Source organism: Saccostrea echinata, unplaced genomic scaffold (genome assembly GCF_033153115.1).
Source record: "Saccostrea echinata isolate AGI-Se365-2 ecotype Australia unplaced genomic scaffold, CSIRO_AGI_Sech_v1 ptg000004l, whole genome shotgun sequence".
Lineage (NCBI taxonomy): Eukaryota > Metazoa > Mollusca > Bivalvia > Ostreida > Ostreidae > Saccostrea > Saccostrea echinata.
In genome coordinates, this window is record NW_026889753.1 from 7,023,364 (window position 1) to 7,048,788 (window position 25,425).

General features: G+C 33.7%; 3 protein-coding genes across 5 annotated transcripts in view; 1 reads left to right on the forward strand and 2 right to left on the reverse strand.

The window, feature by feature from the left end:
• The window catches only part of LOC133179091 (uncharacterized), a 68,593-nt gene that overhangs the window by 26,672 nt on the left and 16,496 nt on the right, over positions 1-25,425 (reverse strand). Inside the window, exons 4-5 of one of the 3 annotated variants that reach the window (XM_061313822.1) lie at positions 2,386-2,487; positions 2,035-2,148 (exon numbers count right to left, since the gene is read on the reverse strand). The exons of 1 other annotated variant lie outside the window; for it this stretch is intronic. In XM_061313822.1, coding sequence (XP_061169806.1) covers positions 2,035-2,148; positions 2,386-2,487 — 216 coding nt within the window. Of the gene's footprint in view, positions 1-2,025; positions 2,149-2,385; positions 2,488-25,425 lie in introns of all 3 variants that reach the window. One more of the 3 variants, XM_061313821.1, reaches the window with a different exon arrangement.
• LOC133179088 (uncharacterized) lies at positions 19,522-21,665 on the forward strand. The gene is made up of 2 exons (XM_061313819.1): positions 19,522-19,787; positions 20,147-21,665. Exons 1-2 carry the CDS (start codon positions 19,687-19,689, stop codon positions 21,597-21,599), a joined length of 1,554 nt encoding a protein of 517 aa, XP_061169803.1. The 5' UTR covers positions 19,522-19,686; the 3' UTR covers positions 21,600-21,665.
• On the reverse strand, positions 21,643-23,825 carry LOC133179090 (uncharacterized). Its single transcript, XM_061313820.1, has 2 exons — positions 23,483-23,825; positions 21,643-22,863 (listed from the first exon to the last, which is right to left on the reverse strand). Exons 1-2 carry the CDS (start codon positions 23,682-23,684, stop codon positions 21,656-21,658), a joined length of 1,410 nt encoding a protein of 469 aa, XP_061169804.1. The 5' UTR covers positions 23,685-23,825; the 3' UTR covers positions 21,643-21,655.

Genomic DNA, 25,425 nt, shown 5'->3' on the forward strand with positions numbered 1-25,425 from the left:
TTTTTTTTCTTTGATTTTGTTTTGTAAGATATATGATTTGTCAGATATATCTTTTACATTTTATTCTCCATAGCAAAAATATTTTCGGTAAAGGGACTTTTTGTCCCTATTTAGAATATAACCCCCCACCCCCAAAAAATAATAATTTAAAGCGATCAAAGGAAATAAATTTTACCGCCGAAAAAATGATTTAAATACTGCCAACTCAGAGAAGAGAAGAGACTACATTAGTACATACTACGATCCACTGTAAGAAAATGTCATAGAAAAATTAACCTTTTTTTCAGATGACAACGAATATAGTGAACAATATGCGTTGTTACACTGGAAACCCAAATCAATCTCACATACCCTCACCAAGTGACGATTAATTAACTGATTATTTCCTATTATCATATCGTAAATAGAAGTTTCACGACTCAATCATGTAATGTTTGAAACTAAGGACCATTCTTGTTTGTTTGGTTTTTTTTTATTTATTTAAAAATGTAAGTGGTCGTATTAAGAAAAAAGATCACTGTAAGTTCTTGTGATTTATACATGTACTTTAGAATGGTTATGAGTCAGGCTTATTCTTATAAATAATATGAACGGTCAAGGATTTTTGTGTGTGATGCACTGTGAGTATAAAGTAGATCCCCAATTCTCAATTAAGAATTTTATCAGTTTATAGAATGATTTAGTTAAGAATCAAATTAGACAGACTGTTATCATCAGTGATTAATAAATGGTGATTTGTAAATTATTTTGAAAGCTTAGCAAAATACGTACACAGAATTTTAGACAACATTCTTTAGCGTATAATTTGCGTATAATTTACACCAGCGAATATTGTACAAGTAAATAATATAACTACCGGAGAAAAAACAAAGAAGAGGCCGTGGAGGTTTGATATTTTATCTAAGTCATATTTCCTTTTTTGATATACATGTACATTGTGAATTAATGATTTGCCTAACCATAAATAGCCCACTAAAATATGAATTTAATCAATTAAACTAATTCCTGTATGAATGAGGCATAGCGTGCCACAAAAATATTGCTTTTTATTCTTTATTTATTCTTCTTTTTTTCATTCTTCTTTTCTTTTGGTAAAGTTTCAAATGCATTGTTTCAATGCGTGAACAATATATATAAGATTTTTTACATGTGAGTAACCCCCCCCCCCCTTCTTAAATACGTATATCACAAGATGATCTTGTTTTGGGAGAAAATAATATGTTTCTGTATTTGTATGTTAATTTCGTGTATTCAAAGAAAAAAATATGCACTGTCATATCACTTGTAACAATTTTACCAATACAATAATTCTGTGAGATTTTATTTGAGATTACTAATAGATGTACCAATCTCAAGATTTTCTGAGAAAACTCAGATTTTTTCCTCAGGTGAGTCAGAAAAAAAGTTGGTGGCATGCACGTTTGAGAAAAATCTCAGATTTGAGAAAAATCTCAGATTTAAGAAAAAACTCAAAAGATAAGTCTGAGTTTGAGAAAATATTTTAAAATTTGGTGGCACAGTTTGGTGAGAAACACTAAAATTTTTTGAGAAATCTCAGATTTGAGAAAATCTCAGCGTTGGTGGCCCCGAAGCCAGGTCTCCACGTGCCACAGTGGAATTCGAACCCGCGACGTAAGGATCAACTCCTTACTCCGCGACTCTACAGCAGACGCTTTTACCATGCGGGCGACTACCTTGGAGTTTGACTTGCATTTGAGAAACTTTACCCTTAGCCATAAGTTGCCATACGGGGGCATCACTGTTTCACAAATACATCTTGTTTGGCCATTAAAATTGGAATAAATAATACATGTATATAGTGCTCTGATCCAAAAGAAACAGAACATCATTAACACCTTTATAGTCGATCAATAGCTTAGAGATAACAATGATGAAATATGTCAAGAGTTTTTGATACGAGATTAACCGAGTAATCGGTCGGAAAATCTTGCGGTTCACCAATTGGCAATTTTGTATTCGTGACCAAATCTATCTACATGTACAATGTATCTACTTTTTCGCTACCTCGAATACCTTCATAAAAAATTTATTCCATTCGTTTGAAGTTTCATATGGACTGGAAACGTTGTCGCTGCGAAAGTTTTTTGTCAATGAAGTCTTCATTGCTTGTTTTATGTTTGGTTTATCCTGTCAATAGAAATATTGTGCATGTAAATATATTTTAATCAAATGCTGAAAAGGAATATTAATGCTGATAAGGAATATAATACATGGGTAACTACATATTTATGGAGCACGAACACAGATTGGACTCTCAAACCTATAGACTGGTCAGTAAATTCAATATATGTACCTTAATGCTGGGAAAAAATATATATATTCCGCATGTTAAATGATATTAATTCATTTGTTTCCATCATTTACCTTCTCGAAATCCAGATTCCTCACTGATGATAACTTGTCCAGGTATAAGATTATTACTGTTAAGACTACCATATACGCGATAAAGCCCAAGGACGTTTTTAACTGAAAAAGATATAACAGCTGTTCTGTTAACTGCAAATCGATGTTTTTTTTTTAAGTATACATACATACTAACTAAATTTTTCTCATCATGATGTGTAAACAATCAAATGCAATAGATTGCATTCCGGTCCAGGACACAATAAAGGATAGAACCAAATGAGGAAGAAATAACTCCTAATTGCTGCCAGGTTTTTTCTAATTCTTAATTAGTCCGTTCACGGTAGCTCAGTCGGTAGAGCGCTCGCTCCATGATCGGGAGGTCGTGAGTTCAAATCCCGGTCGCGACTGACCTATAAGTCAATAAAATATGGGTAGCAACTGTTCCTTCGCCATGCGCTCGGCACTTTGAAGTGAAAGTTGCGGATTCTTGAGATGAGACCTTAAAAACCGAGGCCCCATGTCACGGCAGACGTTGGCAATATAAAGATCCCTCACTGCTCAAAGGCCCTGAGTGCCGAGTAAGGATCAAAATTTGAAGCCATTCACCGGTATATGGTGACGTCTCTATATGAGTGAAAAATTCTCGAATGGGATGTAAAACAAGATACAATCAATCATTCTTATTCTTCAATAATATATTAAACAGAAATTGGCATTGAAAACAATTTTGCCGCTATACAAATAAGTAAAATGTACAACATTTCTTCACATGTACTAACTATATGATTTTTATCCAACGAGTTATGTTTCTTTTACCTAAAGAAGACAAGGAGTTTGATAATCAATGGAAACCTGGCAGCGTGGCAGAACAACAAAATTAAGTAATGCCATATGAAATAACTTCTTTTAGTAGAATCTATTCCATTGATTTATAGGTACATATACATGTACTTATATATAGAGTTATAATAAAATGAGTAACAACTTATCGTAAATGTTACTTTCGATCGAATGTGAATAGTACGCCCAACTACTAAAAATAAAAAATTCTGTAAAATTCCTTTAAAATGCTACTCCTCCTACAGTTTTGGTGTGATTTCAATATAACTTGGCACACAAGTAGACTACACTTGGATACAAAATTTCGTGCATCGCTTTTTGATTTCGATGAACGGTGTTGCCATGGTTTTTAAAAATAGAAATTTCTGTAAAATTCCTTTAAAACGCTATTCCTCCTACAGTTTTGGTCTGATTTCAATATAACTTGTCACACAAGAAGACTACACTCAGATACATAATCTAGTGCATCGATTTTTGATCTCGATCAATGGTGGTGCCATGGTTACTAAAAATAGAAATCTGTGAAATTTCTTTTAAACGCTTCTCCTTTGTCAGGTTCGGACTGATTTCAGTATAACTTGGAACACACGTAGATTACACTAAGATACATAAGTAAGTGCATCGTTTTTTTTTATTTCGATGAACGGTGTTGCCATGGTTACTAAAAATAGATATTTCTGTAAAATACTTTCAAAACGCTACTCCTCCTACAGTTTTGGTCTGATTTCAATATAACTTGTCACACAAGTAGACTACATTAAGATACATAATTTAATGCACCTGCTTTTATTTCGATGAGCACTATTGCCATGGTTTTTAGCTCTACTGGTCAGAGACTAGAAGAGCTTATACGATAGTAAGGTGTCCGTCCGTCTGTCTGTCTGTTCTGTAAACAATTTTTCAAAACCCTACCCCTCCTACAGTTTTGGTCTGATTTCAATATAACATGACACACAAGTAGACTACACTAAGATAAATAATTTATGGCATCAGTTTTTGATTTCGATGAACGGTGTTGCCATGGTTACTAAAGATAGAAATTTCTGTGAAATTCATTTAAAACGCTACTCCTACAGTTTTAGTCTGATTTCAATATTACTTGGCACACAATTAGACTACACTAAGATACATAATTTAGTGCATCGGTTTCTGATTTAGATGAACGGTGTTGCCATGGTTACTAAAAATAGAAATTTCTGTGAAATTCCTTTAAAATGCTACTCCTCCTACAGTTTTGGTCTGATTTCAATCTAATTTGGCACACAATTAGAATACACTACTATAAATAATTTGTATTTCGTTTTTTGATTTCAGTGAATGGTGTTGTCAAAGTTACTAAAAAAAATGAAATTTCTGTGAAATACTGTCAAAACGCTACTCCTAAAGTTTTCGTTTGATTTCTCTCTCTCTTTCTCTCTCTCTCTCTCTATAACACACACACACACACACCCCCTCACATACACACACATATATATATATATATATATATATATATATATATATATATATATATATATATATATATATATATATACATGTATATATATATATATGGCACAGAAGTAGACTACATTAAGATACATAATTCTATTTATTGTTGCATATTGCAAAGTTTCAAATCCAGCTTTTCCTTTGTTATACGTACAGACCAGTAGAGCTATAGTCTCATCAGAGACTTCGGGTTAAAAATCGAAATTACTGTGAAATTCCTCGAAAACGCTACTCATGCTACAGTTTTTGTCTAATTTTTATATAATTTGGCACACAAGTAGACTACACTAAGATACATAATTTAGAGCATTCATATTCGATTTCGATGAATGGTGTTGCCATGGTTATAAAAAATAGAAATTTCTGTGAAATTATTTGTAAACACAATTCCTCCTACTGTTCTAGTCTGATTTCAATATAACTTAGCACACAAGTAGACTACACTAAGATACATAATTTGATGAATTGGTTTTTGATTTTGGTAAATGGTTTTGCCTTGGTAACTAAAAATAAAAATTTCTTTGAAATTCCTTTAAAACATTACTCCTGCTTTAGTTTTAGTCTGACTTCAATATAATATTTTCTCATTTTTATGCAAATTTTCATCAATTTTACAGCACATTTTGTTTCAGAAAACATAGAGCACAAGCTTGCCTATCTACCAAACTTATGTATTTCATACACAAGTATCAGAGGCATCTTATATATAAAAATCTCAGATAGGCAAGCTTGTGCTCTGTGTTTCCCGAAGTGAAAAGTATTTCAAATTTCACGAAATTTCACCAGATTAGAAGAAATTCGGGAAAATGTCCCACTTCTGCACTCTCTTGTGGCCTTAGTGTAAGCTTTGAATCAGAATTAGTGCTGGTTTTAAAACAAGCATCATTTTAAGTTTTTAACTACAAACTATCACAATTTTAACTGTGTTCTGATTTTTACATCAAACAAGGGGCCAGATTCGGCCGTTACCATACCTTGTCCTTTGGGATACAATTAGACTACACTACGATACACGATAGTGTACAGTATATCGGTTTTTGATTTCAGTGAATGGTGTTGCCATAATTACTTAAAATAGAAGTTTCTGTAAAATACTTTCAAAATGCTACTCCCCTACAGTTTTTGTTTGATTTCAATGTAACTTGTCACACAAGTAGACTACATTAAGATACATAATTCTATTTATTGCTGTGTGTTGGAAGTTTCAAATCCGAGTGCTACTTTTCTTTTGTTATACGTACAGACCAGTAGAGCTACAGTCTCATTAGAGACTTCTGTTTTTTTCTGAATGGGAAATACAAACATCGTTTAAAATGATTTTAGATATCGTAAAAGGATAAGATTTGAATATAAACTACTAAAGAATGCTTGCATTTCAATAAACATCTTTGCGCTGCTGTTATTATTAATTATTGAAGATTTTTCCCATATATTCCCCAGTAAAGCTTAAATATCCTTTTGTGATCTTACCCTTCCGTCACGGCTCTAATTTGTACACAAGACTAATCATTCCCCCGCTGTTCTTCGTTTTTTAATTTTATTCTTCCTGTACATTTCCAATAAATTCCTCCTATGATTCTTTACAAAATGGAATACAGTTCATTTTCTCATGAACTACCATGAATAGGCATGAATATCTCCATTGTTACGTCATAATACCTTACTTGACGTCAAAACTATAGTGCAAACTGTTTTGCTTTAAAAATGACAGTTGAATGACACTATATGTGGTAAATCATCAGAAGAATAATGTAAATATAAGAAATGAATTTAATTTTTGAAAATTCATGAGGTACATGAACTACAACGCTTCGAGCCGGCATATTTATCATCAAGAGTAAACACGCTTCAAGAAATATGCCGGTGTGAAGCGTCGTAGTTCATGTCTTCATGAATCTTCAAAAATTTGATTCATTTCTTAAATAAACTCGAATGTCATTTTTTGGCCCCACCCTACCCCAGTCTGAACAAACTTGAATCTGCACCACCTGAGGATGCTTGCATTATAAAGTGTAATATAATTGATTGTGACCCTGAATTTCTTTGAAAAAAAAATATAAATAACAGTGGGACGGACAACTTCGGAATGGACATTTTTCCGAACTTGCGCACCCATTTCCTTTAAAGATATTATCTTAGGGGTTTTTTTAATGGTGGGGTTTTTATTTTTAAATTGAGTTATGAAATAAAAAATCAAACATTTTTAGCTAGTTTTTGAGATATTACGTGGCAAAGATAAAAATCCCATGGGGAAACATGTACTTAAAATTACCCCATGAAAAACCACACAAAAACCCCATGGGGTTTAAAATTTTCCCCATGGGGGAAATAAACCCATATAACCTTTCGTGGGGTTTTTAAACCCATATATGACTAAAAATTAAATGTGGGTTTTTTTCACACGTTTTTGTTGCATAGGGTAAAAAAACCCATGCATGTAATCTTCATAATATATCATTCTTTGATTTCATGATAATTGGAATGAAGAAGACATTAATTATCGTCTAATGTTTTATTTTCAAACTTATTTCCTAAGATACAATAATTTCAGACATGTCTGTTCTCAATTTTTTTCAATATTTTTAAAACCTGGTTAGTATAGCAAAATCATTTATTCTTAGAGATAACAAATACTGTTTATTAATTAATTCATAAATTATGTCCCACTTCCCTTGGATCTCCCACTCATAAGAAGAGACCCTTGGATCCACCAATAACTTCTTTGAATGTATTTATGACTCATGTTGCATATATTGATTTTCTATATGACTTATTCATATAAAGAATAAATTTTCTTATCTCCCATACAGAAGAGTAACACTATATACAGGTGACTCTCGATCTCTCGAAGTTCAAGGGACCGCAAGAAAAGTTCGAGAGATCGAGGGGTTCGAGTTTTCAGTTCCGATCATCATTGTTCTACTATTATAAATACCGGAAGTATATGTCGATAATGTCATTGCATGTTTTCATTCCTATTTTACAGGTAATTCACTTGATTTCAACAACAATGATCGTATTTTGAATAAATAAAACGATCTCTTTAAGTTTCAGTATTTATTTGTTCTGATTTCATAATTACATGAAACCTGAATAGCAATCGTCGGCGTGGCTACCCCCAGGGCTTCATCAGGTCCTTCACCAGATTTCTCGTATTAAATGGGTATTCAATTCTTCAGATAGGATTTCTTGTGCAGTGTTTGTCATACTGGGATTATGTAAACTCTAATAAAACTTCATCTATGAAAAATTATTGACACGTCTCTTAAATTATTTTCTAAAAATTATCGTCTCGCTGTCAAGTCAAAATAAGTTGTGAAGCAATTCGTTTATAGTTTACCAATTGTAACCAATTAATTATATCAACACTCGGATGCTCACAGGTATAGTGTCATCTATGTAAACACCCAATTAACACCTCCATGCCAGATCGAGGCGTTCACTATTATCCAGGTAAGTCTAAGATGCATTGATTTTACGCTTGATCGGCGTGTGCACACGCGCAATCAAAACTTCGAGATAGAGAGTAAAAAACATGAAATGTGTGTAACGGGACCCAGGTCTTGGTTCGAGAGATAGAGAACTTCGAGAGATCGGAAGTTCGAGAGATATGAAGTAAATTTGCTTACTTATATAGAAGAAAAAAACGGGACCGAAGGTTTACTTCGAGAGATCGAGAACTTCGAGAGATCGGAGTTCGAGGCATCGAGAGTCACCTGTACATGTATATTTCAATATTTATTTCATTTTTTTTTCAATTTTCCCTTGGATCCCCAATTAAACTGGATCCTTGGATCCATCACTTAATTCTTTGGAGCTGTTTAACTCATTCATGTTAAGCTTAAATTATGTGGTTAAATATCATTTTGTTGAAATCAAAACTTAATTTATAATATCATATAAAGCTAAGTGCTCCTATCCCTTTTAATCCACAGCCTGAACTTAAGACGTTTATATTCTTGAGACCTGGTTAAAATATTAAAATCATTTACTCTTAAATAAAAATACCTTTAATATCTGAAACTTTTTAATTCATAAAATATTTCACACTCCCCTTGGATCCCCCTCTCAAAACATTAGACCCCTGGATGCACCACAAAATTTTCTGGATCTATATTTGAATATTACATCAATATATATGTGACTAGATAAAGTTCCTCTTCTTTGGATATACAACTTAAAATTTTGATCCCTGTTATCTGTTAGGAAATTGTAAACACATGTAATATCTTTGTTTTTAAATATAAGGAAATGCAAATACTGTTTATCAATCAATTGAACTTCACATAAATCACCTTGTCTTGCCCCATGTATTGGTATAATTTCACCATATTATTAATTATTGACCATTTACATTAATAATCTGCACTATATAACTGTCTTTAAAAATATATTTTTATAGGTAGGTCCCCTTCATCACATGTACTGTAGGAGCAGTCAAATGACCATAATTCTAAAATCATGTCTGATTTGTACACCCTCTCTCTCTCTCTCTCTTAAATGGGCCCTTGCCTTTATTTAAAAGTAGAGGAATCCACGCCTGCGTTCGTTTCAAGTAACCTGTCTAATTGGTGAATACACTAATTTTATAGTATAGATTTTTGGCATTTTATGAATGTTTACATTTATAATAGGTTGTGCGTGACAGTGTACATCATATATATTTGTGATTGAGGACCGCGTATACAGTTCTACATGTATGATAACAGATAAAGTTTGAGTGTAATACATATACTTACATCATCGTGGACAGCTGGTGAATGCGCACGCGAAATGCATCTTAGAATGGAACAGTTGATCACTGATCATGCAGTCGCCTACTGTATGAGGCTACGAAGTTAGGACTTAGTTCCCTATACCAATGAAATATATGGAGATAACGAACAGTATTCAAGCTCAAGAGTCCATTATACAATACAAAATAGGAGCAGAGCAAACACGGACCTTAGTCGCCGATCTTGGTAGTCGATGCACGTGCCTTCAGTTGTCCGATTCCCGGGTGCGTTTGATTTAATGCAATAAATTTATTGTAAGATTACATTTTGAATGAACGATTTATGAATAATGTGTTACTGTAAACTTCATACAGTTTGATGACTGTTCATAAAATACTGACCAGGCCTAAAATATACGGCCAGGAACACGTTAAGTTCCTAGACAGTACCGTTGTCAGAAACCTTTAAAGTTAAGCACTGTACCTGGTTCGTTGTCATGAACATACAGGTGAGGTTATGATAAAATCCGTCCGGTGTCATGCAAAAGATACAAGAATTTATACATAATGCCTAAAATTTAACGTTTTTGATAAATTCTAAAAATAAATTTGAATTTTGGGAAACAGATACAACATTCAGTATTCCATACAAAGATTTATGTATTTGATATCCTCAATACATTTTGAGGAGTTTTGGTTGGCGATCACAGCCCCATGTGTGAAGGCATGATCGTGAGCTGGAAAATTATGTATTAATTTTCTTATATTTAATTCATCGAAATGGTACTTTTATTTTGAAATATGAAGAGAAACTTCATTTTAAATGTATTAGGCAACTGACACTCTTTTGTAGGTAACATGTTTTAAGAAATCTCAATTTGTAAGCAAAAAGTCCGTTGTCAGTACATGTTAAGTTTATCTGGTCCGGTGACATTTTTCTTAACATGCAAGTAAATCAATAAAATGCAACAGAAATGATCAAATATACGCTTAATTTAAAACAATACAAAGCATATTACAGATAATATTGAATCTAGGGATCGTCTTAAAGCAGCTCACACGAACGTGCAACTATTCTGCGATGTTTTTATTTTCAATTCGTTTTCTTTTAGGAACCTGCATCCTACCTAGTATGCGCCGGTGCTAGATCCGCCTTTTGGTTATTGAGCAGATTTTTAATGAGTTTCTGTATACCGTATATTCCAACGTAAAAATTTTATTACAATTGTGGCCCCACCCTACCCATGGGGGTCATGATTTGAACACAATTGAATTTGTTTTTGTTTGTTTGTTTCTTGTTTAAATATCCCTCTAGAAAATTTTTCACTCATAAGGAGACATCACCACTTGCCGGTGGAGGGCCAAAAATTTAGACCTATTCTCGGAACTCAGGGCCATTGAGAAGTGTGGGATTTTTTTCGTGCCAGAATCTACAAAATTAAAAGTACACTATGTACTTTCACATAAGTATCATTTCTTCCAGAAGTTCTTGAGAAGAAAATTTTGAAATAGTTATTCTTAAATATTCTATTTAAACTTTGATCACCTATTGTAGCCCCACCCTTCCCCAGATATGATCTAATAAAAATGAATCTACACTTTATAATAAAGCTTTCACATAAGTTTCAACTTTTCTGACACAATGATACTTGAGAAGATTATTTAAAGATGTCACTAAATTTTCACTAATTCTTAACTATACTTCCTTGAAAGAGGGCATGACCATGAATTTGAACAAACTTGACTCTCTTTATCCACGTTTGCTTTCTGGCAAGTTTGGTTGAAATTGAAATTGGCCAGTAGTTCCTGAGAAGAAGCTGAAAATGTGAAAAGTTTACCGACAGACAGACGGACGACACAAATATGTGATCAGAAAGCTCACTAGAGCTATCAGCTCAGGTGAGCTAAAAATGTCAACCCTTACACCAAATGAATTATATCGGCACTCGTATGAGAATTAAGCAAAAAAAAAAAAAAAAAAAAGAATTCCAGATAACATTACTACTGAACAAATAACTTTTAATCTCATTTCCATATAGATAAGATAAGATAAGATATATTTTATTACTAATTCAGTGCCCAAATGAGCATAAAGAGATATATAATGAGAAAAAAGAATAGACTGATTTTTCAGATATCTCAAGAACAACGGTATTTTAACATATCATAGTCATGTAACCCAATGCTGGACACAATTTTCTGAGCAACACCATTTTATCCCTACAGTATTGCGAGTAATGCTAAATAAATACAACTTGTTTGCTCATTTATCAGCAAAACACCTTGTCTTTCCTTCTGTCTGTCTAGCTGTCTGTCTGTCTCTCTCTCTCTCTCTGTGTATGTGTGCCAATCTCTCTCTCTCTTCACGACCTTAGTAAATATTCAACACAATATATCGGCGACAAAATTTGCAAATGTTCACAGTACATATTGTCGCCGACGACAAAACGTGCCCATGCTTGACTGTACATATTGTTTTTCATTACGCAGGAGGGAAAAAAAGGCTCGTCTCGGTACAAATTGTCGCCGACGACAATATGTACCGATGGACAACGATACGTGCAGTCAGGGTAGGTACATTTTGTCGCCGACGACAATATGTACAAAACGACAAAATGTACCGTCACACCCTTTTTTTTGATGGCATGCTTAATTATACCTAAAACAACGTAAGATCGTCCTTCGTAGTGTATGCTATACAGTAACGACAACGGACCGATGACAACGGACTGAAATTTCGTATCTCGTCATGACAACGGACAAAAAATGAAATAAATCAAAACTTTCAGTTTTAATTTGTTCTCATTTTTCTGTAAAGGCTTACAATCTAATTAAAATTAGATGTTCCGAATCCGCTACCACTTCTCAAACATCTAACAACATCCCATTAGGGGTCACGTCAGAGCGACCTTTCGATTATGAATAAACATAAAAATTTTGGCCAATCAGGTTCAACCTTCTGTATACGATTCTAAAATTAGTTCCACGGCTACATCTTTACATTATTGATGCTCAGTAGACTGTCTTACATTGAATTAAAGTAAGTTTGAGAAGTGGTAGCGGATTCGGAACATCTAATTTTAATTAGATTGTAAAGGCTTACAACATGTCTTGATACTGTCTGCATCAATTGGTGTGTATATTATATATTCTATTTACGAAAAATATAACATCTCAGTAGAAAAATGAATCAAATCCACAAGTGATTTCAACAGGGTTAATGTCGCCAACGCAAAATCTTCTTTTATTACTTCTTTTTAACGGCTGAAATTCATACAACACCAAATAGGGTGTCAGCCCTGTTTCCCATTGCAATTTCAGACATTGTTATAGATAATTTAACTTGAAAAATGAAAAACTTCTCACAGCCTGTCTTGTCAAGTCATGACACCGGACAGATTTTATCATAACCTCACCTGTATGTTTATGACAACGAACCAGTTTCAGTGCTTAACTTTAAAGGTTAATGACAACTGTACTGTCTAGGAACTTAAAGTGTTCCTGGCCGTGAAATACTGACCAGGCCTGTAGGATTTATTGTATACTAGAAAACAAAGCTACGTTTTGGATATTATCATGATTATATGATAATAATATTACATGTATTATTTATTTATTATATATATTCATTTTGCTTCTCAACAAGGTACTTTTGGTCGGTAGTGCCCTGGAAATGTTTGGACCCCCCCCCCCCTCCAAATTAAAATTGCTTCCTACGGGTCTAAACAATATGCTGAATCTGCGCAGATCTAGGAAAATTTCCGCAGGCAGAGATACAACGTCGAACTTAGAAATTATTTTGTTAAGCAAACAATTTTATTTACTATTTCACAATGGGTCTGTGTTTTTTATAAGGAGGGGGTTTCCAAAAGTTTAATAAAACTGGGGTTTCAACATTTCCTTAACCCCCCTTTCCCCCGTCGTTTAGATCTGCGAAGGCATACTTCATAATAAGGAATTTTACATGCTTGACGTTGCTTGCAGGTAATTGAACGTGCTGGAATAGTGTTGTTGTTTTTTTAAGTTGACTCCCATTCTCATGATTTTTGATTTTTTTTTTTGGTCAAATGAAATTTCGTTCTAATTAAAATTAGCCCTTAGGTTTTTTTTTTTAAATTTATTAAACATGTTTAAAATTGTTATGGAACAGTCTAATTAAAATTAGCCCCTATGTTTTGTTATTGTTATGCCATAAATAAATAATAAAACGGAGGGCTAATTTTAATTCGACTGAATGAGAGTTTTGTATGCCTGTCAGGTATATAATTACGGAATAAGCGGTGATTATTACAATACATTGTGCTTATTAATATATACATGTATAATTGCGATGAACTGATTAAGGGCATTTTGGGAGTGCATGTATTTTCAAAAAGATTTTTTTTTCGGATTCACCTCCTTTTAAATGTACTTTCGAATGACGGGGAATATGTACTGGATCTGCCTCTGTTCGCATGGTTCGGGCACCTGCAACCCCTATCCTGTACTCCTGTGTGTGTGTACTATGTATATACACGGTGTACAATTCCAATCGATAACAATAGAGGGTAGGTGGACCAGTCCAGACGAACTCCAAAAACAGCGTGAACTCCGAAAACGAAGTCTTTGGCTCCATCATGCATTGCGGCAAAATGGCGTCCGATGTAAACAAACGATGGATTGTCGTTCGCTGTCTCCAAATATACGGCTGCATAATGGCTGTATTAAGTGCATTATTACTTCATTTTATTTTTTGTTGAATGGATAATTGCATTTATTAAATTCTTTTATGGATATTGACTTATTTATCGCTTCAAACTCTTGCATATTTAATGAATTGGATATACGACATCGAATATTTAATACTGCCGGTAAGAAATATTTTCTTATTTAATTTATTGTCTCTTTGATTTAAATTTTATGTCGTTCCTACAATAAATGTGCTTTTATTTGTTTTTGAAGACACCCAACTTGTATTTATTTTGATAAGAAAATGCGCGTTTTTCACCACGGAGGAGAGATATTAACGGGTTCATTTTTAGAGGACATGTTGTGTCCTTAATATCTAGAAGAGTGGTTTTTAAAGTTTTCATATTGATACTAAGAGAATAGTTTTAAAAATGTTTTCATAATAATATCTGTTCGTATGTGATAAAAAATCGGTAAATAACGCTGGTAAAAACTTACGTGTTCAATTCAGTTGTCGTACACAGATAAAAAGCCGGAATGCTAATTTATGTTTAAAATTCAGTCAAGTTTTTAACAGTTACAATATATAATTGTCACATTTTGCATATATATCCCTTTTATTATGCATATTTATTTCTCAAAATGTATCATTTTCTCTGTAATTGATCTGACTTGAAACGTTAACTTTGAAAGTAAACATCTCCTTTTTTGCAAATAAAATCAAAAATCTGACAAATACGATCTCTTCTGAAGTCTTTTATTTAGCATTTCTGAGCACTGGTATAATTGCCATACTTTCCAAAACTTTGCACGGACAGTTTTTGTAGACCCATCATTTTTGCCGAAAAATCGCCATTTTTTGTGTGTGTGCGCATGCGCGGACTCTATTTTTGGAGTCTTTTTCAGTCTCAATTTCTTACTTCCGGAAACGTTGTTTTTGGAGTTCGTCTAGACTGGTAGGTAGTCTGAAGATATATATACACGGTCCAATTCATTGCGAAACACTGAAAAAGGCAATCATGAACTGAATCTCACATTCTTTCAAACAGACACTTTCACATGTTTTATTTGATGAAAAAGCATACATCTAAATCAAATTTGAGTGAGACTGATAAATAAATTATGACAAGTTTACGGGGGCAAAGGTGCAGTGCTTGTTTTAAAATGCAATTGAAATTAGTTGAATTACTACAACACATTTTTTTTTCCTTTACCATGTTTATGGGTAAATAATCAAAATATCATTGGACTACAAAGCTTATTGAACCATTGGCATAATATTCACCATATTGTTACTCAATAACATTTTTTTGTTAATTTTACCACTTCAATCTTCTTATCACCATTATCACCACAAGCATTGCTGAAAACAATTCTGATGAACATGATGAATGAAGTCTAACAAATTAATAAAATAATATTCGATATGATGATACAGGAATGAATATTATGCTATGCGTATATTATTTACGAATGTGTATAATTAAAACTTACAATTCGAAGGAATTAAGATCAAAGAATTATGATTATATTATTTACTGATTTAAATTTAGTGTATTATATCTCTTAATCGATAATCAATTTGATAATCAAAATCTTAGAGTGAAGTAATTAAAAGTAATTTAAAAGTATTAATTTTGAGTACACATGTACTTTCTTATATTACACAGCCTTCAGCATTTTTGCAATGCTACCGTGCACTTGCATGAACACAGGACTACCAATATCAGGGTGTCCCTAAGAATCAAAATAGCAGGGGACAATGAAGGGGTCTCGGGTTATACCTCTAACAGGGTACCAGGTTAACCGGGACATTATCTCATTAAAGGCGAGGAAATTTCCCGGCCCCCGTGTCTCAGGGACAACCTGTCAATATTATGTAATATAAACAGGAAATGGCAGGTATCGATTGGCGTGAAGCCGAATTCTTGAATATATGACTGTCTTGGTTTCGATGTGCCGCTATTGGACGGTAATTTTATAAGGTGTGAATTCAGCCCCGCGGGTGAATTTTGCAATCGATTTTCAATCAAAGGTGTAAATTGAAAGATCGATAGCATGACTGTGATATTTTTAATCTTTGAATATTTGTACCCCTATTACATGATTTCCGTGCAGTTGCATGGGATGAAATAGTATTTACCGGTTTCAAGAATAAAATAATCTATCGAAATGCCAGTATACCTGACGTACATATAATTTGCATACAGTATCCCATAACGCAAAAGATTTGTTTTGAATACATTAAATGGATTGGAAACAAGTTTATATAACTTCGTAAGTAGCAGATGCCCGTAGACCCCCAACCACCCCCCCCCCCCTCCCCCCAAAAAAGATGAAAATAAATCAATGGCTTTATATGTTAATGAATTAGTTTAGCCATATGTAGTTTAATTTTTTATTCAAAGTTTCTCGATAATGTCATATTTATCAGATGTTTATAAAAGCATTTAAGGTCATGACAGAAAATAAGAATTTTAAACATAGCTGGGTCATTTTTTAAAAAATATGTACAATTTCGTTTAATGTTTGATGTGTTTAGAAATTTGATATTTCTATCAACCAATTAAATGATTAAATTCAAAGTCTTTTGGAATTCCGATTTCCTTGTCTCAAAAATACAAATTAAAGTAATGATCCGGTTGGGAAGGGGTGGTGGATCACAGTCATGCTTTCGTGAACAATGACAATGCTGATTATCGGGTGTAAACAGAAGTGAACACCGATAGCAGATACAGGTTCATCGATGTGAAGTGGATGTGTTCGTATAGGAAAAGACTTGGGGGGGGGGGGATATGCGATCCAATGCGTTTGCCATGCTGAATTAATTTTTTGTTTTGAAAGATATAGATGTCTTGAATTAATGTGTTGTAAAAACAAGGATTAAGAAGAAATTACTGATTAGTTTTTTTGCATGTGTACTTTGGTTTGCTGAAAGCCAAAAAAAAAAAGGAGAATATAATTATATATTTAAAAAAATTAGACCAGAATTATAAAGGTTCAGTCTCTGCTCTGTTCTCTACTGCACATAAAAAATACACAAGGTGTATTTTTATATGTGTAATAGAGAACAGCGCGGATAAGATGCCCCTGTGGTTCAGTGTCACAGTCTACGATAATATGAAAAGTTAGAAAATATCCGACCCCCTTCTATATTGTTATGTTTGCTAATTGCTCTACATGTAATTAGGAGCTCTCGAAGATTCAATCCCGTAAAATAAAAGATTCTGAAAGCAAAAATCTATTTAAGAAAGATAATCAAAGAAAAGAAAATATAGGAGGGGGGAAGACCTCTGTGGGCTAAATATCCATAAAGTGCGGAAAACCAAGTGGGACAGACAGACAGAGGGACAGACAGACGGACGGACAGACAGACAGACAGACGGACAGACTCGGAGGAAACCTATAGTCCCCTCCGGTTTCACCGGTAGGGGACTAATAAATCAAGGTGATTTTAAATTGACAGGAAATGATGTTTGTAGAAAAAATTTAATGTCAACAACATATCTCTTTTATTTTAGGGGGAAAAGGAGAGACGGAAATATTTCGATCTAACTATAAAATATATAATTATTTTCTCGAAACTTTTTACAAATAAAACTATAAGAAGTAAAATCAGACCATGTAAGCAAAGTCGATCAAAACATCATCGAAATAGCCCACATAGCCACTCCGGCCATAATCAGATAATTATAAAGCCATCCAAGATCGCCCAGGTGTGATTCTGGATTTTTCACTTATATAATATTTCAGTCATTCATGTATACATGTAGATTTTATTAGTCCCCTACCGGTAAAACCGGAGTGGACTATAGGTTTCCTCTGAGTCTGTCCGTCCGTCCGTCTGTCTGTCCCTCTGTCTGTCTGTCAGTCTGTCCCACTTGGTTTTCCGCACTTTTTTCCTAAACGCTTGCAGATATTGAGCTGATTTTTGGTATGTGAGTGTATCTTTATGAGTTACAGATCAAGTTTGAATTTCGTTCCGCTTCATTGATTTTTGACGGAATTACGGCCTTTTCATTTTTTACGGGTTTTCCGCAATTCTCTTCTAAACGCTTTCAGATATTGAGCTGATTTTTGGTATGTGACTTTACCTTGATTAGTTATAGATCAAGTTTGCATTTCGTCCCGCTTCATTGATTTTTGACGGAAATATGGCATTTTCAATTCTTAACGGGAACCAGATTACACTTGCCGGTAGGGGACTAGTATTGCTAATGCAATAATCTCAGAATGCTTGTTTCGCTGAACATTATCTTCTGATCAGAAAAAAAAATAAATAAAAAAATATAAAAAAAAATCTGTATTTTTCCGATTTAAGAATCCTCTGTGTTGTTCATGTTTTAGTCTAGTTAGAATAATCTAACTGTGTCTCGGGACAAGCCCTCACCACTTAGAATACGTCCCATATACTTGCAATGAACAAATCGGAGTGGATCCACTCCGAAATGATTTTGAAGAATACAGAAGGAGTTGCACTGAAAATAACTACCAATTTAATCATAACAAACCTTTTTGAGATTGTATACGCCTTTTAACTTAAAAAATAATCCATATAAATACGAATATTCAACTCATTTTTCCTCGCTTCAAATTTAACGCCATGTTGACATTCGGAACTCACTGGATTGTTCATAGAAAATGCACAGAGTTCGAGTTATCGCCCGTGTTTATTTTGCAACATTGCCAATACGCGGAACGGATTCTATCGTTAAACCGGGTCCGTAGGACAATATCATAGAACGTTCTATCTAGTTTTAGTCAACACTTGGTCCAAGTCAGAAGAGCGCTTTAAAAATTGAACAGAAGAGAAACACCTTCGTGTCACCTGTCGATTATCGTATCTTGATGAAAGCACAGGAGTCGGCAATTTTATCCATAAAACAATGTAAACACTAACCAGTGAACTTCGCGAGCGTAGCGAGCGAAGCGACAGGAATGCAACGCGTTTTTGGCGAATTCTGCTCTGGCGCTTTATTTAATAAAACTAACAACAACACGCGGTATAATTCTTGTCAGTCGACGTTTCTAACCAGATATCTGGTCCGATTACCCTCTGAATTGCCGTAATTGAGCCTAAAATCTAACATAAACAACTCTTCCGAAAGAATCAGTCGCCATGAGGGTTTTCGAGTGAGTCACGATTCACTGCTGAACTATATTTGGGTTGAACTGAAAGTAATATATTTAAAAAAAATAAAAAAAACGTTCAATCTATGAATTGTTTGTGTTGTTTATTTTTTAAAGCAATTATGAAGCAATAAATGTTTTTTAAATGAATGTAAATTTTAATTAAGTAAATGAGCACATTTGAAAGTAAAGGGAGATAATTTAAACGAAAACACAAAGTTGAATTGCGGGATTTTCAAATGTGAAGAAAGAAAGATGTCCAACAACTTTTCAGTAGCTCTTTGGTAAGGATTTTTGATATACAATTTCAATAGGGAACCGGAGTCGGTTATCTTATCTTGTATCGGTAGGGGGCGCCACAGGAAAATGCGGTCCATTACAAAATTGATAAAGCCTGAGAAGATGGATAATCAGCATCCATTCTCGAATACGATATCGCAGATCATACACGTTTCATTTACTATCTTTTACTTACTATGGCATCTAATTGTGGTGATATGACCATACCCGAACTTAGGAAAGAGTTAGAAAAGTTTGGAGCAAAGAAATCAGGAAGGAAGTGGGAACTTGTGGAGAGGTAAATAAACATACGATGTTTTCATGCAAATCCAATGTAAACATTATCAATAACACAGTAAATCATTATCAATGGTGTGTAAAAGGTTTAAAATTAGTCAATCTAATAGTGAATAGCAGAATTACCTGCTCTAAGAAAGTAATTCTTAAATAATCTGTAGCTTTAGCGTATAAGATTTTTAACTCGAATTTCCTCGGTAATTCCAACGTCGATGTCATATTGCTTGTTGCTTGCAGTAAAATAGGAATACTTCTCTACATTTTTATTATGATGCAGTATTATCATTTTCTGATAGTTTCAACTCTGTTTTACACAAAAAAATGCATGAAAAAGAATTTTAAAAGCTTATTTCATTACAGACTTGAAGCCTACAGAAGAAATGCACATTGTGCTAGGACCGATGTCTCTGGACCTGAATTTATGATGATGACGCCAGATCCACAACTCTACAAGGACCTTCATGGCGACAAGATTTTTCCAGGATGCACCAAGGCAGAAATTTCCACTTTCTTGTCAAAGTTTAATAAGACAACTGATAAGAAAGGAAGGGATATGTATAACGATGGATTTATCCAGTATGTGAGGGTGACATTTCATGATTCACATTGGTTTGTTAGAAGCAGTGTAAAAGCTTCAATGATGAAGTCTGTGAAGTACGTTGTTGATATTATGATTGGAAAAGACAGAAGTGTTGTGGAGTCTCAATGTGAGTGTGCAGCAGGTATGGGACCCGATGCACATTGCAAACATGTCTGTGCTGTACTTTTTTCATGTGCAGATTTTGTTAAGCATGGGACTTATAAAACGGAACTCACCTGCACACAGAGATTACAAACTTTTCATCGTGCTAAGCCCCATAAAGGAAGCCCTTTGAAAGCAAGACAACTGGACATGCCAGGCTGTGACGAAGTATGTAATAACGACTATGACCCTCGTCCAGTTGAATTTAGAGGCAATCCGGGATACCAGTCTCACTTTAGAAATGTGTGTCTGAATTACCAAGGTATAAGTAGGACCCCAATTTTTCAGCTGTATGAACCAGTAAATATGAAAGCTTACAACCTGGATCATGACTATCTGAAAGATACATTTAGTGAGACTCATTTGAAACTTTTGAATGTATCAGAAATTTCAGAGGAGAGTGCACGTCAAGTTATGGTAAAAACAGCAACACAAGCGGCCAGTGACCTTTGGTTTGAGGAACGTTGCAAACGTCTGCATTCCTCAGTGTTCGGTAGAATATGCAAAGCAACTGATCGAACTGATAAAGTGAAACTTGCTGACTTCCTAACAACAAAGGGACAAAAAATCAATGCCAAACCTATTCTTCATGGAAGAAAATATGAAAAAGAAGCTGTGAAGAAGTATCAGGAAATTTCGGGACGCACAGTTTACGACAGTGGAATTTGTGTCAGTCTGGGGTCTCCTCATTTAGCAGCAACCCCAGATGGCATTATTGATGATGACACCTTGATAGAAGTAAAATGTCCATATGTGGCCAGGAACAATTTTATTTCTTCAAAAACAGTTCCTTATATTAAGCAATGTGGAAATAAATTTCATCTGAATAAATCCCATGACTACTACTATCAGGTCCAAGGACAACTTTTCTGTGCAGAGAAAAAGGAGTGTATATTTATTGTATACACTTTCAATGATTTTCTGTTCTTTGAAATTGAAAGGAATGATAAATTTATTGATGAGATGAAGATAAAATTGAATCAATTCTATGAAGATTTTTTTAAGTCTGCTCTATTGGAAAAAACATTTTTCAAGACATATGATGGTAAATGTACTTGCAATAAAAGATGAAACATGAACTAAGGCTTTATTCTCTTTTTCTTTTTATTCTCATTTTTATTGGTGAATTATGCATAAGATGGCACTATGCAATTCTTAAAATTACATAACATGAAACAAACATAAATGATTTCTGAGGAAAGTTTTGTTTCAGAGCTATTCATAGGCTCTGTCAGAATTTTGAATGTTTTTGCAAGTCCAATGATTCTTTCAATGTGCACACGTTTGCTGGATATTTTTCTGTCCTCTATCACAGTAGCACAGGACATTCTGTTTTTCTTTTTGAAAAATGTCGGTGTATTTATTTGAATGTTCCTGTGTATAAACATATCCTGCACATTAAAACCTTTGTCCGCCATTATTGAGTCCCCGGAGTTACACATTTCCAACAGCCTACTTCGTTCAACTATTTGACGGTCACTTGTTGATCCCCCATATGCTGTTGAAATGTAAGATGTTAATCCACCTGGTGTCGCCCCGACAAGAACTTTTACTGTGTTACGGTTTTTATAAGTAGAATAAGTCGCTTGCTGTGGCTTTGGCAATTTTGGTCTTTTAATGGGACACTCTGTACCATCTATTATCACTCTGGTATTTGGAAACTTTGTTCTAAAATCTGACGGACAGTAATATTTCACAAGATACTTTGTAGGCCAAATGTCAATTTCCTGCCATTGCTTACTCATGAATAAAATCCATGTAAAAAATATATTAGATACCGTTTTTTCAGACACTCCAAATAATCTTGAAAGTTCAAAATTGGTTGTATGGCGCCGTAACTTGCAGAGGACTAAGAAAAACTGGTCAGGAACACTAATGTTTGAAACCTTATGATAAATATAATTCAAACAGTGAGCTGCAGGTCCTAAGGTTCTTAAAACAAAATAAAATTTAGTGAGAGTTTCCAGTCCAGTATAGAAATTTATTCCAGCATCATCATTTGTAAAGTTTTCAATACTCATTGGGGGATACCGAGGAGTTTGTGTCTCTACATTATAAAATTTAATGTAAGATTTCTGAACAGGGACTTGAATTTCTTCAGCAAAAATTTTGGTAGAGCTAGATACAGTTTCCTCAGATACTTGCAGATCATCAGTTGACGTATAGATGACTTCATCTACAGAAGGCAAAGAAGAAAATTCATCTGCTAGTTTTCGTTTGATGCCTCTAGACTTGGCTCTGTCAGCTCGTTCAAGTGAATGTTGACTTGGTTCTATCCAGGAAAAAATGCTTGGCACTGCACTTTTCTTTAATCTTTTACTTAAAGGAGTAGTTCCTAAAAATTAAATGATTTATTCAATAATTTTAAATGGTTTTAATTTATTTAATTATGAATTTAATGAAGCACTAAATTTTGTATATGTTATGCATACTTAAATATTCCTTTGTAATAAGAAGTTAAAAAAGTTTTCATAGAAAAGCAAATAAAGTTACTAAATATATTTATTATTATTTATGAAATTGATATTTACGAAACATGCACATGTGTTTCTCAATTCAACTGAAATCTGTCAAATTTGTTTGTAAGCAGAGTGCTAATTAAACATCAATGTCAAAACACAGTATCTCGTACTAGCAGATATGCATAAATTATCAGACAACAGCATGTGTTCTTTTAGACATACCTTGTGTTTATACTATTAAGAGATAATGGGTTGTAATAAATGACCAGTAATTGAAGTTGTCAGTGGGGAGTCTGCATGTGGCAGTTTCTGTAGCATTATCGGATTACTTCGAATGAGACGTAAACAGATACTAGTAAACAGACGATCCGATATTATTTGTGCATTTTATCTAAGTAAATGAGACATAAATATTGCACAAAATAAAATCTATAAACATAACTTTGCACATGTGTTTATCAAAAAGATTTCAAGATGATATAAAAATGTTACCATGCTGAGTTTCCGTCAAATAGTCGTCTGATTTAAAATGTGCTCTGCAAACAACAGCATGAGTTGACGGAGTCCAGGTTTGGAAACGAGTCTCACCACGTTTTATTGCATGTATCCATGCTTTTCTTCTTAACGGGTCTGTTGGAAATATGTGACCACCCCGATTACTACAATTCGGCACACAACAACAAGTTTCAGGCATGTTTTATAGGCACGTGTTTGACAGCAGATTGTTTACGTTTTTCTTCGATCGGTAACTACAGATAAGGCGCGAGGGTGTTCCGATATAGGACCGTGTTTGCCTGTGGCGCCCTCTTATGAAAAGATAACCGGAGCAGGTACCTTATTGTATTATTAAATTTTAAAGGACTGTAATTTTGGTAAAGGATGAATGGGCACACATCCATTTTAAATTCTTTTTTTATTGAAATATTTTTTAGGCCTGTATCATTTATTTATGAATTCTTAATATAGAATGCATGAAATCACATATAACCCCCAAACATACACAGACAAAAAATTACAAAGGCATAAATATTAAAATGGAGATAAAAGGATGGACTCAAATTTTTAAAGGATAAAGAAAAAATAACCATGACAAGCATACAAAAAATATTTTGATGAAATAACAAGGAATTCATTGAATGGCTGTGTGCCCAACCTCTCTTAATCTTATATATATAATTTTTTCTTTCATAATTTCTGCAGGCTACACTGAATATTGTTTTAATCCCATTATCTTACATCAATATTATAATAATGATATTCAGTTGAATTATTACTAGTACAGCCAATTCACAAAAGTAATGGTAATGAACTATTATAGGTAGTACCTAGCTTCCAGTCTCACTCTATTTAAAAAGAAAATGGGCCAATTAGATCAACTAAAAAATAATGCGTGTAATTGCCCTCTTCCAACTCTGGATGAAAAATTTGGGTCGGTTTGTAGGTATATATATATATATATATATATATATATATATATATATATATATATATATATATATATATATATATATATATTAAAAAAAATTCATATTAATGCTGAATTTTCCAAATCTGTTTTCAGGAATGCATAAAAAAAGTAATTGTTTCCTTGCAGAGGTTAAAAAAAGGCTTTGAGTTGGGCCATTTTAGCCAGTCGGTCAGGAAAGGGCAACCAAACAGTTTTTTTAAACATAGCATTATCATTCATTTTTTTTTTTTTTACATTTTAGAATTCACCCAAGAATCAAACAATAACACCTATCTTTTTATCAAGACAAAAATACATTTTAAAAGAAAAAAAAATTACTTATTAATATGAATTTTTTTTAAAACCCTAAAATCATTCCATGGGATATGAAAACTTGGAATGATCTATATATTACTGGCATCATAACAAGTCATTTCACCCTCAATGCTCTTATAAATTAATCCAAACACATCAATAGGTCAATGGGCCATGTCGCTCAAACAAGCACTTTATCTAGGAAATTCAGAAGTGGTCCCAACATACTGCCTAAAAGGGGGAGGGGGGATTTGAACAAACTTGAATCTACAACCTGAGGATTTGATCGTGCATGTCTTATCCTACACCCAAGGTGTCATTATTTGAACAAACTAGAATCTATACTATACCTTAGGATGTTTCCATATCATTTTATACACATTTATAATGATATCCACATATATATGAGCAATAAACCTGTTTCAATTAACTTATACTTTTGCCATCAGCCATAATCAAAATATAAACATAGTACTTACAGAAATATATCAAGGAACATATAGTTCATATACATGTACATGGAAAATGTACATTTGATCAATTAAATACACGTGTATTCATTATGCATGAAAATACAAATTCAATACTGGAACTTGATCTTTTAGTAAATTAGCAATTGACTTCAGGAAGTGCTCAAACACCTTCATTGATCCCTCTGCTGAAAAAAAATGCA